Here is a 15,456-nt window from a genome sequence, read left to right on the forward strand (position 1 = left end):
ATAACTGCAGCATAACCTCCCTACATTTGTATTCAATTCCCCTCACAATAATTGATAACATTTATTAGCTTTCCTAATTACTTACTGTACCTGTATACTCACCTTATGCGATTAATGCAATAGGACATCCAGACCCCTCTGAATCTCTCATTATTTAGATAATATGTTTCTTTTTTATTTTTCCTGCCAAAATGGACAATTTAACATTTTACCACATTATAGTCCATGTGCCAGATCTTTGCCCACTCATCTAACCTATTTACATCCCTTTGTAGCCTTCTTGTGTCCTCTTCACATCCTACTATCCTATCAATCTTTATGTCATCAGTAAATTTAGCAACCATACCTTCGGTTCCTTCATCCAAGTCATTTATATAAATTATAAAAGTTGAGGTACCAGCACTGACCCCTGTGGCACACCACTCATTACATCTTGTCAACCAGAAAAAAAATCATTTATGCATACCCTCTGTTTCCTGTCAGCCAGCCAATCTTCTATCCATATCAATATGTTACTCCTTATACCATGAGCTTTTATTTTCCACAATAACCTTTGATGTGGCACTTTATTAAATGCCTTCTGGAAATCTAAGTACAGTACATCCACCGGTTCCCCTTTATCCACAGCACATTACTCCTTCAAAAAATTCCAATAAATTGATTAAACATGATTTCCCTTTTACAAAACCATGCTGAGTCTGCCTGATTGCCTTGAATTTTTCTAAGTGCCCTGTTATAATATCTTTAATAATAGAGTCCAACATTTTCCCTTTGACACATGATAGGCTAACTGGCCTGTAGTTTCCTGCTTTCTGTCTCCCTCTCATTCGCTATTTTTCAATATAATGGAACCCTCCCCGAAGCTAGGGAATTTTGGAAAATTAAAACCAACGTATCAATTATCTGACTAGCCACTTCTTTAAGACCCGATGATGAGGTCCATCTGGACCCTGGACTTGTCAGCTCACAGTCCAACAATTTTCTCAGTCCCACTTCCCTGGTGATTGTAATTTTCCCAAGTTCCCCCCTCCCTTCCATTTCCTGATTTACATCAATTTCTGGGACGTTACTTGTATTCTCTGTCATGAAGATTGATGCTAAATACCAGTTCAATTCATCTGCCATCTCCTTAATTTCCATTATAATTCCTCAGATTTACTTTCTATCAGACCAAAGCTCACTTTATTCACTCTTTCTTTTTAAAATATCTACAGAAACCCTTACTATCTGTCTTTATATTTCTAGCTAGCTTTTTTTCATTCTCTAATTTTTCCTAGCCTTATCAATCTTTTGGTAATTCTTTGCTGTTTTTTATATTTTGTCCAATCTTCTGACCTACCACCCATGTTAGCGTTATTATTTGCTTTTTAAGTTTGATACTATCTTTAATTGTTTTAGTTAACCACAGATGGTGGGTCCTCCCCTTGGAATTTTTATTTCTCGTTGGAATGTATCTATTCTGTGCATTCTGAAATGTTCCCTCAAATATCCACCACTGCATCGCTATTGGCCGAACCTTAACCTAATTTGCCAGTTCATTTTAGCTAGCTTGCTTTCATGCCCTCATAATTGCCCTTAAAGTTTAAAATACTAGTCTTGGACCCACTCTTCTCTCCTTCAAACCGAATGTAAAATTCAATCATATTATGATCACTGCTGCCTAGAGGTGCCTTCACTGTGAGGTCATTAATTAATCCTATCACATTGCACAATACTAGGTCTAGTATAGCCTGCTCTCTAGTTGGTACCAGCACGTTCTAAGAAACTATCCCGTAAACATTCTATGAATTCTTCATCTAGGCTATAGATTTTCCCAGTCAGTATGCAGATTGAAATCTCCCATGATTATCGCCGTACAAGCTCCCCTCACTTCTGCCTTTATACCTAGTGAATGGTTACTGCTAGGCGGCCTGTAGAACATTCCCACAAATGATTGCTTGTATTTATCATTTCTCCCCAAACCATTTCTACATTCTGGTTTCCTGAAATTAGGTCATCCCTCTCTATTGTGCTAATACCATCATTAATTAAAAGAGCCACCCCACCATCTTTTCCTAGCTCCCTGTCCTTCCTAAATGTCACGCATCCTTCAATACTCAGTCAAATCCCAGTGGTGAGAATTTCTGCTTCTAAGAATATGTCCAGCAGATTTATGACCTTCATTTGATAAGTGCCTCTTCACATAGTCCAACTTCCATCCATCTTCCCAATTCCTGCCAGGAGAGAAGTCACTGATATTCCAGCTTCAGCACAAAGTTTCCAGATCAAACTCATATCAGGCACTGGATTGAGATATTCCCCTCAGTTGTTCATGAATCTTGTCTCTAGATCGTTGAGGCTCTGTTTCTATTCTCTCATCCAGCCACTCTCCTTTGAGCATGAGGCAGCATTTCCATTTGGGATTTCCTGCTCTGTTGGTTGATGCTGTTTGCATTTGTTTTGACATGGCTCTTAGTAGGAAACGATGTAAATAACCTTCATAGAGCTATCTAAACCAACAAAATATCCCTCTACCCAGGCTGAAACACATACAAACTGAACCGAATTCCAATCTCCTAATTAGTTCACTAGTTAACAATCAACTGCACTTTAACTGAGAAATTGCTACTCTTGAACTGCTAAAAATTATGGAAGGTTGGTTAAAGTTAGGTATCTGGCATAAAGTGGCATAATGTGACTGGAGGACTGCAGAGTTTCGATGATGTGAGTACTTCCTGAGACTCAGTCTATATCAAAGAACAAATTGACATTGATACAGAACAGAACAAAGACGGTGAGTGAGACGTCCAGAACACACTGTTAACGACCCATTTAATAATGCTCAGAAATGTGAACTGACAGTCAATAAATAATGAGTTTTAGAAAAAGCCTCTCCCATTGACACATTGGGGGAGCAGTAACCCTGTGTTGGTCCTCTGTGATTTTTCTTTGTAAAGAGCTGGAGAGACTTGAACCAGGTGGGGATCCAACAAAGGGGCTTCCACTTCCCCTACTGTGGAGCTCATGTCTCTGTGTTACTGGGGTGGAAGCAGCAGTCACTGTGTGGGGGGAATGGTCAATGGCAGCAGCAGAGCAGACCATGGGATCTCACAGTTTTCACACACTGCTCACTGCCTTTAGTATGAAGGATTCTGTAGATCCTTGTGTTCCCGCTCCACACTGGATCCTTACCCTCCAATTTGATCAGCAGCATCTCTGCTGGACTAACAACAAACCCAGAATTGTATCTCAGAAACAAATATTTGCACCAAAAGAACTCACAGTCCCTCAGAAGCTACTTACTGTTCACAGCGAGTCAGACAAACTCCTCCGATGGCGGCTCCTTTTCTCCACATTCTCCCACTCCCCAAGTGCGCTCTCTTCCTGCACTGTCACTGGACGAGCTGCCAGCCAATCAGGTGTTCCCACATGGCCTGGCCGCATCAAGTGGGATCAGGCACCAGTGGAAATGCAGCCATGTGCGGTATCACATCTGCATGAAGCAACAACTGATGGAGTAGCAGAACACTGTCCACATGCCATGTGAGTGCTGTTAATAATCAAATATGCGGCAGCTGGTGTTCAGCAGCACAGGCGCACAGCTTCGAGGGAGCTTAGGACCTGGGTGTCTATGTAAATAAATCATTCAAGGTGGCAGGACAGGTTGAAAGAGCGGTTAATAAAGCATACGGCATCCTAGGCTTTATCAATAGGGGTATAAGGTACAAAAGCAAGGAAGTTATGTTAAGCCTGTATAAAACACTGATTCAGACACAACTGGTGTATTGTGTCCAGTTCTGGGCACCACACTTCACAAAGGATGTGAAGCCATGAGAGACAATGCAGAAAAGATTCATGAGAATGGTTTCTGATTGGAGATTGGAGAAGTTGGACTGTTCTCCTTGGAGAAGAGAAAGCTGAGAGGAGATTTGATAGAAATATTCAAAATCATGAGGGGTCTGGACAGATTAAAATAAGTTGAAACTGTTCCCATTGGTGGAAGAATCGAAAACCAGAGAGCACAGATTTAAAGTAATTAACAAAAGCAGCAATAGCGACATGATGACAAACTTTTTACACAGCGAGTGGTTAGGATTTGGAGTGCACTGCCTGAGAGGGTGGTGGAGGCAGATTCCATGGAGGAATTCAAGAGAGAATTGGATCATTATCTAAAATGAAAAGTGTGCAGGGCTACGTGGAAAAGGCAGGGGGGTGGCACGAGGTGATTTGCTCCTTCAGAGGGCCAGCACAAACAAGATGGGCAGAATGGTCTCCTGCTCTTTCTGTGCTGTTATGATTCAATGAGAATCAGGACAAGGGAGACCAGGAGCAGGGGTCTGCCTTCTCAGGTGACTGTAAAATATCTCATGACAGTAGGTTGTAGAAGAGCATGACATTCTTGATGTCCTGGCCAATATGGATCCCACAATCAATATCACAAAAACTGGTTATGTGGTCATCACCACTTTGCTGATTGTGGGAGCTTGCTGTGCACAAATTGGCTGCCATGTTTCCTACATGAAAAGTGACTACACTTCAAAAAGCACTTCATTAGCTGTAAGGTGCTTTCAGATGTTGTGTTTATGAAAGTTGATATATAAATCCAAATCTTTCTTCCTTAGGGAAATGTTATGCTTCCTGTGAACTAGGAATTATAAACCCATTGATGAAAAATGTGTACCAGCCCAGTGACATTGACCAATTTTTTGTGTACTAGACTCTTAATGTAGGCTCCTGAGTGTTTCAGTGAATAGGAACACACCATGCTGACAAATCAGGTAGATTGGGTTAAGCTAAAATAGATGAAATTATTGTGAGTTATGAATCTATACAGACAATTGATTAAACAGCAGACGAACAAAAACACAATATTCAGTTCGCATCAAACTTTGAATCAACCAAAATAAAAAATACATTTGAAAATGACTCAAGATCTTTCCCAGAACATGAAATGAATCTTGAAGAGTGTAAGGTGAACATATCACACCGTTATTACACTGAGGTATGATGGGGACTCAACTTGACTCCCTCATTATACTCAGGATAGTAGTCCTTCCAGACAGGAGAGTACAAACATTCCCCATGGTGTTAGTCAAATGCCTGTCACCTGAAGAGGATCTGTCTCTAATTCAAATCTTCAACTAAAGCAGGGACCGATTTTACCCCATACGCACTCCCAACTGCTGGTTCACTTTACTAACACACAAACACACAACACATTCATATCGGGAATCTGGAAAATATTCACACATCCAAGTCAATTCCAGAACATTGGGCTCAAATAAAGTCAGCTGTACGAAGCTCCTGTGCCCAGTCCATTTGGTTCAAGCTTTGTGGATTCCCAAAGATAAATCCGGAAGGTACAGGACATGTGGTGGGAAGAGAAGCCCAAGAGATCCAACAATATGCTGATCATCATGACATGTGAATCTTTTTTGAAGTCACTGGGGCCAGCAATAGACCAAGGGGACAAAATCCCCTTTGTTGGTATTTCTCTTCTTAAGGATGACAATGCCATCTGTTAATGCTGGAAAGAACATTTTGAACAACACCACAACCATGAATCCACAGTGACAGCTGATACCCTCCAGTCTATCCCCTGTGCCTGTGGTAGAATCCATGGGTAAGTCCCCATCAATGGGAGAGCTGCAACAAACAATCAAACAGATAAAAAACGACAAAGCCTGTGGCCCTGATGGTATTCCAGCTGAGGTCTTCAAAGCTGGTGGACTTCTGCTCACATCAAGGCTCCATGAACTCATCCTACAGATTTGGGAGGAAAAGGAACTCCCTCCGACTTCAGGAATGTGACAATTGTAACTATCTTCAAGACGGGAGATAAACATGCTGCAGAAACTATTAAGGTATTTCCCTCTTGTTCATAACAAAAAGATCCTGACACACATTCTCCTGAATCACCTACTTCCAGTGGCTGAGGAAACCCTCCCAGAGATACAGTGACATCCCCTCCTTATATCTCCTTCTTTGTCTCAGTGTTAATTTTTCTCTGATTATGTCTGCATGAAACACCTTGAGACATTTTACTATATTAAAGGTGCTGTATAATTGCAAGTTGTTGATGAAGGGTTGATGCCCTCTTTCCATCTCATATTCCCTCCAATCCTCAAGGTATCGACCTGGAGGACAGACTGTGGACATTGATTGGCCTCTAGTGCTCTGTTCGAGTGGCCATTCAGCATGTGTAGACCCAGACAGTGAATGTTGTGAGACAATGGAGACTGTCACATCCGAGACACATCCTGCCCTCCCCCTAACTTCCCAGCTGGGGTCACTGATGAGGAACGGGATTCCTGGTTGATTCTCCCCCTCCATATATCAGAGATGCTGAGGTTAATTGAAGTCCCTCCATTACTACCCCAGAAATGGCTCCTCTCCTGGGTGCTTGTGCTGGTAGATCAGAAGCTGAAGCCTTTCTAACCACTGGGTGTTTGACTGCCTTCTTGGTCAGAGTAAGAATCAGTGACTGACTTGCACCTGATGCTGCACTGAAAGGATGCTGAGTTTATACAGGAGCTTCTATACATATTGATGTCTTCTTTTGGTGATGTTTGGTGATCTGGTCTAAGGTTAAATTGGCCTTCTTGAAATGATTGGACTAGTGGTTGGAGAGGTTTGAGACTGACGCTGCTGAGACAGACAGTGCTTTGGAATGACAGCTCCCGTGTGAACACTGGAGGATAAACAACAGCCAACTCTCAGTGTAACGGAAGCAGGTGACCCAGCTCCAGGTCTATATGGGGATGTCGGTGTATGGTGAGAGAGGAATAGATGAAACAATCCTGACACACGTCACACTGGAAGGGTTTGTCTCCCGTGTGGGCTCACTGATGTTCCAGGAGGTCTGGCAACTGTGTGAAGGCTTTATTACAGAACTCACACCGATAGGGTTTCTCCCATGTGTGAGTGTGTTGCTGGCTCAGGAGATACCCTGACTGTGTGAAAACCTTGTCGCACACCTCACATCTGAAGGATTTCTCGCCATTGTGAATCCACTGGTGCTTCAGGAGATCAGAGGATTGGGCGAAAGCCTTTTCATAAACATTGCATACGAAGAGTTCTTCCCTTGTGTGAATCTTCTGGTGTTCTAGGAGGGTCAAATACTTCACCAAATCTTTATCACAAACCTCACACATGGAGGGCTACTTCCCTGTGTGGATTCTCCGGTGGAACAGGAGGTTTGATGACCTCGAGAAGGATTTGTTGCACACATCGCATGCGAATGATTTCACCCCAGTGTGAATGCGTTGGTGTGTACGGAGGGTCGATGACCGTGAGAATGATTTGTCACACACCTCGCACTTGAAGGGTTTCTCGCCTGTGTGAATCCTCTGGTGTGTCAGGAGGTGGAAGGAATGAGTGAAAGCCTTCTCACAAACCTCACATCTGAATGGTCTGTCCCCTGTGTGAATCCTCTGGTGTGTCAGGAGGATCGTAGATGTCACAAAAGCTTTATCGCAAACCTCACAAGTGAATGGCTTCTCCCCTGTGTGAATGCGTTGATGCACACGGAGGGCTGATGACCAAGAGAATGTTTTGTCGCACACTTTACAAGAGAATGGTTTCTCCCCTGTGTGAATGCGTTGGTGTGCGAGGAGAGTCGCTGAGTCCAGGAATGATTTGCTGCACACCTCACAAGTGAAGGGTTTCTCCCCTGTGTGAATGCGCTGGTGTGCGAGGAGGTTCGATGACCCAGGGAATGATTTGTTACACACTTCACACTTGAAGGGTTTCTCCCCTGTGTGAATCCTTTGGTGCGTTAGGAAAGTTGAAGACGTCCGAAAAGCTTTATCACAAAGCTTGCATGTGAATGGTTTCTCCCCTGTGTGCATGCGTTGGTGTACACGAAGGTTTGATGACTGTGAGAATGATTTGTTGCAAACATCGCACGTGAATGGTTTCACCCCAGTGTGAATGCGTTGGTGTGTGCGGAGGTTCGATGAGTGTGAGAATGATTTGTCACACACCTCACATGTGAAGGGTTTCTCCCCTGTGTGGATGCGTTGGTGTGCACGGACAGCCAGTAACCACGAGAATGATTTGTTGCATGCCTCGCACCTAAATGGTTTCTCTCCTGTGTGAACGCGTTGGTGTCTCCTGAGGGTCGATGTGTCCGAAAATGATTTGTTGCATCCCTGACACGTGAATGGTTTCTCTCCAGTGTGGATGCGTTGGTGTTTCACGAGTGCTGATTTGTGTGTGAAAGCCCGGGCGCACAGCTCACACTTGAATGGTTTCCCTTCCATGTAGGCGTCCTTGTGTTACAAGTGATACAACCGATGCACCTTGTGCATTGGGAGATTTTATGAGCCCTTGGCTTAACAGTGGCTGTAAGAGATCCGCCTTACGTGTTAGGAAGTCTTATGAGCTTTTGGAGCCCTCCTCACACACTTCACACTTGAACAGCCTCTCACCTGTAGGAATGAGTCAGTGGTCCCTGAGGTTCGATGAATGATTGAATCTCTCACCACACTTGGAACCCACTCACACTTCTTCCCAGTCTCACTGACCAATTGCCCACAGCCGAACCTTCAAAAAGGTTGGTTCTGATGGAAGACTCCACACCACTGACCAGTTTCAGATCTGATGATCTGTCAAAGCTCCCCTGACCCGACTGATTTCCAGATGATGGTTTCACTGCCCAACCTTCTCTGTGTTGAGCAATGCTGTGAAGGGACTGGATGTCTTCCCACAGTTGTGCAGTTGTTCCTTGGATGATAGTCAGGATCTATCTGTGGTGTCTATCCTCTCTGTAATCTCTGGTGTAGTATGGTGCAATCCTTCTGTAAAACAGAAAAGGAAACATGATTTAATCCAACTCCCACTCCTCCTTTGTTGAAGAGGCTGACTCCTCAGTTAGGGACTGTTCCACAGTGAGTGCCAGTCTGCTATTCCCCTGTGTGGGGGATCAGATACAAGTCCTTTCTTTTTCCTCACTTGACTGTCACACATCCTCTGTTTCCAGCAGGGACACTGGATAGTGACCAGGAGCAGACAATGTGGCTACTTTCTTTCCTCAACCCAGATTCTCATCTTCCCAGGCACTGTGAGGACAATGGAAAAGACGGTCGGGCGGAGTGTTAAACAATTCACTGCCAATTCGCTATGAGCTTGCGTCACTCAGGAAAAATGTTAATTCAACGGAGATTTTAAAATTTCTCCCCTTGTTTTCCAAAATGATTTGAAGAAAACACACTGGACAGGAAGTGCTAGAAGCTAAGGAAAATATTCAGTCAGTTCAGCCCAATTGGTCCATGCTGGTGCTTATGCTTCACACGAGCCTCCTTTCAACACCTCTTCATCTCACCCTATCAGCATATCCTTCTGTTCCTTTCTCCCTCATTTGCTTATCTAGTTTCTCCTTAAAGGTGTGTACGCAGTTCACCTCAACCACTCCATGTTGTGTAACTGAATTTAATAAATTTTGGGATTTGTTGATTAGAATCAAAATAAAAACATGAAAACTTTCAGATTGTCCTCAAAGCCCAAATATTGTCCTTGAGGGAAGGGAACCTGCTACAACTGCCTGGTCTGGTCTACATGTGACTCCAGTCCCACACAACATGGTTGACTCTGAACTGCCCTCTGAAGTGGCCGAGCAAACAATGATAAACAATCACTACAAAGTCCAATAATAAGAGGAAAATCAGATAAATCTGGACAATCCTGACATTGTGTCAGAATAAGATTAATGTGATCTCAGCCCAGTGAAATCTGTAAAGTCTCTCTTGCCAAGGTCTGAGGACAAGTACCCAAGTGAGGAGAGCTGCCCCATAGACTGGTCAAGTAGCAGTGATACTCACTGAATCGTATCAATCTGGAAACATCACAGACTCCTCCGTCACCATCCCTGGGTATGTCCCATCCCACTGGCAGGTGGATAAATCTCAATATTTACTCCATGGAGTCTCATGGCTTCAGGTCAAAGAAGTTCAAGGAAAACTACCACTCCCCTCCCAACTGATGAATGAATACTTCACCATGTTAATCATCACTAGGGAAGTAGACCAAGGGCAGATCCCAAAACTGGGTATCCAAGAGGTGCAGTGAGCCATCAGCAGCAGCAGGATTATATTCCACCACAATCTCACAGCTTGGCACAGCCCTCATTCCATAATTATCATCAAACCAATAGATCGACATGTCAGGAGCAGCATTGGTTCCCTCTCTGCTGCTTGCCTCTCTGCCCACTGCCTCCTCTCTATCTGGGCTGAGATCAAGAACTACCCCCAGCCCCACCTCCCACTCTGTCCATGCAGGGAGGGGGACTGCGCCTGAAGGTGCATCCTTCAGTGCTCCTTAACATGCTGAGTTTGAGCTAGTGTGCAGCCATTCCTATCCTGCTCTGCTGCCAGTTATAGGTTATAACCCTATCTCCCTTTACAATAAGTCTGCCCCTCACTGGGAGACTGCTTCAGAGTGAGCGTCAATGGGATAATGAACCATGAGGGGAATCATGCTGCTCCTATTGAACACCTGCTCACTTTCTGTCTTTTTACACAACGAAAATCAACAACAACAACTTGCATTTATATAGTTCCTTTAACATAGCTCCATGACCCAAGGTGCTTTGCAAGAGCATTAAAAAAATTTGGGAGCTTGCTGTGCACACATTAGCTGCCACGTTTCCTACATGACAAGTGACCACACTTCAAAAATACTTCATTGGCTGCAAAGATCTTTGGGGCATCTGGTGGTTGTGAAAGGCTCTACATAAATGTTAGTCTTTTTTTATTATGTTTTCTGAGGAGGTTACAGAGATAGGAGGGTGGGAATTCTTGAAGGGATTTGAAAAGACAGGAAATATCCAGATCCCATCACACAGACAGAACTGACCATTCACAGTCCACAGGATAATAACCAGCTCCCAACATACATACACAGAACTCAAGAATAGGAAATCAGTAAAAATCCTCAGACACTCTGCACCTCCCAGATAATTACACCTCACCTTCTCATATTCAGTAATGACCCATCAACAAAACTCAGCCTGTGAATCAGAAAGGAAATGCTTCCAGTAAACACACTCAATATCCAACACAGCTTCAAACAGTTCAGCACAAAGCACCCAGTAAACAGCTCTCTCAGCTGGATCTTCTCACACAGCATAAGGGGCATTTCCACACCTGATTCCCCACAGGATAGTAAGACTGCCTGAACATTAGTGTGGATATTATGTGTTGCAATTATAATAAATTCTGTTCCTTCACTCACCATCTCCTCACTTGGTTTTCAGTCCCTACAGGAAGTGAACCAGCTGTGGAAGAGGAAGAGGAGGGAATAGGCAGAGTGGGTGGGCTCTCTGATTGACGTCTCTCACAGCCAATCGTAATATTTCTGGTGCAACACGAGTTTCCTGAAATTTGGGAAACTGACCAGTGAAACGGAGGTGACTTTGAGCAGCAGATCAGGCGGGGATTTAAACTTGTAATTGTACCATCTGAATAAAACCTCACTTATTTCAGCTGCTGTCTCAGTTCCTTCTGGTAAATGTTTGACAGAGATTTCTAGTGTGGGAATAGTATTCTTCATCCTCAGAGACTTTCAAACTGACAACATCAGTGTAGGATGTGTAGCCTCGGATGTGTTTGACAGCAGATCAGAAGAGGAAGCTACAGCATCCAAGGCTGTGATGACTTGCAATGGCAGGATCAGCACATGCACATACTTACCTGGCAGGGGAGAGACCTTCATCACGGTTCTGCCAGGGAAAGAGAAACGGCTATAACCAGTCAAACTCCTTACCATGGGGTACCTAACACCATCCGAGTCATGGTGAAGGGCAGCGAGCAAGGAACAGGAATGGATAGGACCTTCTTCACCAAGAGGATCCTATTCAAGCTGTGTGGTTTCGAGGCTACGGAGATCGACTGCCTACTGGATTTCCCCAGCGCAGGTTTCTTTGATGTGACCTTCAAGCAAGTGGCAGCTTGTGTCAAACTCCTGAAGGTGTTTGAGGAAAAGAAAGACCTGCCAGAAATGAAGATCCTGACGGCGGAACCGCTCTTTGCTCTACCGTTGCAACGAGAACGGGTTGTGACGGTGCATCTGTACAACCCCTACGTCCCTGTCACTGACGTGCTCACCTTCCTTACCAGGTACTTTGATAAGGTTGGGAGCTGCACTGAGGTTAAAGATAATTTGGGGATCTGGACATGTAAACGCCAGGTTAAAGTAACGCTCAAGACCGACGATAAGGGAGCCGTCTTCCACCCCCCTTCCAGATTCACTATCGGGGGAAGCCGTGGCTACCTTGTCTACGCTGGGCAACCCAAACTTTGTCACTCATGCGGCAAGTCTGGTCATGTGGCGGCCAACTGCAGTGCTGTCCTCTGCAAGAACTGCAAACAGGAAGGGCACCAGACAAAAGATTGTAAACAGGCTAAGTGCTGCAACCTGTGTGGCGAGGCAAGTCACCTCTACAAGACCTGCCCCAAACGTTGCCGTACTTATGCACAGGCAGCCAAAGCCAACATGGGGGAAGCAGAAGAAATGCCTCGTGTCACTCCAACTACCAAGGCCCCCAGGGAGAACAACGGGACAAAGGAGGACACAGAGAGAGACAAGGTGAAGGAAAAGATTGAGACAACAGAGGGCCAACCAACAGCACTGCCCCCTGAACCTCCCAATCCTCAGGAGACCGAATCAACGGAGGAGGAGGAGGCAGCAGTGGGAAAGCAGCAGGGGGAGTGGCAGCTGGTGAAGAGAGCCAAAAGGAAGAAGGGGCTAAAAAGAAACCAAGCCACTTCCCAGACAAGAGTCAAGAGGCGTCTCCTATCCGACACAGATAACAAGAGCAGCAGCTCTTCGGACGAAGAAGGACCAGGGCGGCGCCAACAGAAGAAGCGGCAAAACGCTAGGGAGTTGGAGGATGAGACACCCGAGCTCCAGAACATTGGAGACAATGAGGAGACCTGCGCACTCCAACTTTGCCCACAACCCGAAGAGGCCAGTGCATCACAACCCCAGGAATCTGGGAACAATGAGGCGCTCAGCGCACCCCAGCTCCGGGAAGCCGGGAGCAGCAACGCCCCAGAGGGGGAGAGGATTGGAGAAGCTTCTCCAACAGAGGACATTTCAAACCCCGCTCTCTGCACGGACCCCCAGATGCCACCCGAGCAGAACACCGCCAATGGGGAGGTTCAGGACGCTTTCCTCAGCCCATCCAAAGTGAAGCAATTTGAGCACACTACGGGCATGAAGGAGCAGACCAAAGGTCTGGAACTCTCAGAGACAACAGGTTTGGTAAGCGACTAACTGCTTTAAAATGGGTGTAAAGATTGTATCCATAAATGTGCGTAGCATTAAATCTACTACGCGATGTGTTGCGACCTTGGACTACCTTGCCAAGGTCAAAGCTGACCTGTTGTTTCTGCAGGAGTGTGCGATACCGCACCTCAGCTCCTACAGGCAGTGGTCACGATGGTGGTCCCATGGGCCATCGATCTGGTCGGGAGGAAACGACTCTCGTTCCTCCGGCCTGGGTATTCTGCTGCAGGGAGGCAGCTTCACCGTCTCCCAGGTTAAGGAGGTGTTGGCGGGCGCCTCCTCGTAGCAGACATAATGTACAAGAATGCTCCACGTCTACGCCCCGTCACAAGGGGCTGAGCGGCTGGAGGTTTTTCAGCAGCTCCCACTGCTGCTGGCAACCTCCAGGCCGGTGATTCTGGACGGTGACTTCAACTGCATCGTCGATGCGGCTGGACGAACCGGCAGGGCTGACAGCAGATTGGACGCTACGTCCAGATCCCTGATGGAAACAGTAAAGGATGCCAAGCTGCACGACGTCTTCAGCAACCCTGCAGACGGAGCGCAGCGTAGATACACCTGGTCACGGCCTGACGGGTCCGTCTGTTCCAGGATAGATTTCCTGTTTCTGTCCCATGCATTCGCAGTCAGATCTACTGACGTCAAGCCGGTGTTCTTCTCTGACCACTGCCTCCTACTGGCTGACTGTCACTTAGAGAAGGACCAGAGGGTTGGCAGGGGGGCATGGAAGCTAAACGTGAAACTGCTGACCCCAGAGAACATTGAGGAGCTCAAGAGGGATTACAAAGGTTGGAGAACCATGAAACCCCACTTTGAGTCACTGACACACTGATGGGAAGCGATCAAGGGAAACATCAAGAGGTTTTTCATCGTCAAAGGCACCCAGAAAGCTAGAAAGGAACAGAGGGAAATGTCCCGACTTCAGAAAAACATGCAGAATCTGCTCCGGCTGCGGTCGATGGGGGTCGATGTCAAGGAGGAACTCCAAGAGGTGAAGAGCCAGCAAGCCTCGCTCTTTGCCTCGGAGGCCTCCAAGATCATCTTCCGTTCCAGAGTCCGCTCTGTGGAGCAGGACGAGACATGCTCACGTTTCTTCTTCCAAAAGGCACACAGAGAGAGCTCTGTGATTAGCAGCCTGAAGGAAGAAGATGGCTCAGTAAATTCATCGCAGTCCGACATTTTGAGGATCAGCAAATCCTTCTATGCCAGATTATATGACGTAAAGCCCACAGACAGCACGGCCTCCCAGTCCTTCCTGTCCTCTATCACGGAGGTCTTAGATGACAGTACACGGGAGAGTCTGGACAAAGCGCTAACTCCTGACGAACTGACTGAGGCCCTTGAGTCCTTTGAGAAGAATAAAACTCCTGGAAGCGACGGCTTGCCAGCGGAATTGTATTCGGCTCTGTGGGACTGGATCAGCCCGGACCTGCTAGAAGTGTATGAGAGTATGCTCTTGGCCGGCAGTATGTCAGAATCCATGAGGAAAGGCATTATCACCCTCATCTACAAGCACAAGGGGGAAAGGGAGGAAATTAGAAATTGGCGACCCATTTCATTGTTGAATGTGGACTATAAGATTTTGTCATCGCCATTCGGGTCAAATCCGCTCTGGAATTGGTGATTCACCCTGACCAGATCTGCACTGTGCCGGGCAGGAAGATCTCTGACAGCCTCGCGCTGCTCAGGGATATGATTACCTATGTACAGGACAGGGGCGTGGACACCTGCCTCATCAGCCTGGATCAGGAGAAGGCCTTTGACAGAATATCGCACACCTACATGGTGGATGTGCTCTCCAAAATGGGGTTTGGGGAGGGAATTCGCAATTGGATCCAACTGCTCTACACTAACATCAGTAGTGCAGTCTCAATCAATGGGTGGGAATCAGATAGCTTTCCTATTAAATCTGGAGTCAGGCAGGGCAGCCCCCTCTCGCCTGTTCTTTTCGTGTGTTGCATAGAACCCTTTGCTGAGTCCATCAGGAAGGATCCGGGCATAAGAGGAGTGACGATCCCAGGTAGTGGAGGAACTCAGATCAAAGTCTCCCTGTACATGGATGATGTCGCCGTTTTCTGCTCAGATCCGCTGTTGGTGCACAGACTTATCCACATCTGTGACCAGTTTGAACTGGCCTCGGGAGCCAAGGTAAATCGTGGGAAGAGCGAGGACATGTTCTTTGGGAAATGG

The 15,456-nt window shown here is 46.0% G+C and overlaps 1 protein-coding gene across 1 annotated transcript in view; it reads right to left on the reverse strand.

Moving 5' to 3' along the window:
• Positions 1-4,758: 4,758 nt before the first annotated feature.
• LOC121291231 (zinc finger protein 208-like) overlaps positions 4,759-15,456 on the reverse strand; it is a 30,847-nt gene continuing 20,149 nt past the window's right edge. The window contains exon 3 of the mRNA XM_041212309.1: positions 4,759-8,252. Within this exon, the coding sequence (XP_041068243.1) occupies positions 7,140-8,252 (1,113 nt within the window). The 3' untranslated portion in view covers positions 4,759-7,139. The remainder of the gene's footprint in view (positions 8,253-15,456) is intronic.

This window comes from Carcharodon carcharias, chromosome 19 (genome assembly GCF_017639515.1).
Source record: "Carcharodon carcharias isolate sCarCar2 chromosome 19, sCarCar2.pri, whole genome shotgun sequence".
Classification (NCBI taxonomy): Eukaryota; Metazoa; Chordata; class Chondrichthyes; order Lamniformes; family Lamnidae; genus Carcharodon; species Carcharodon carcharias.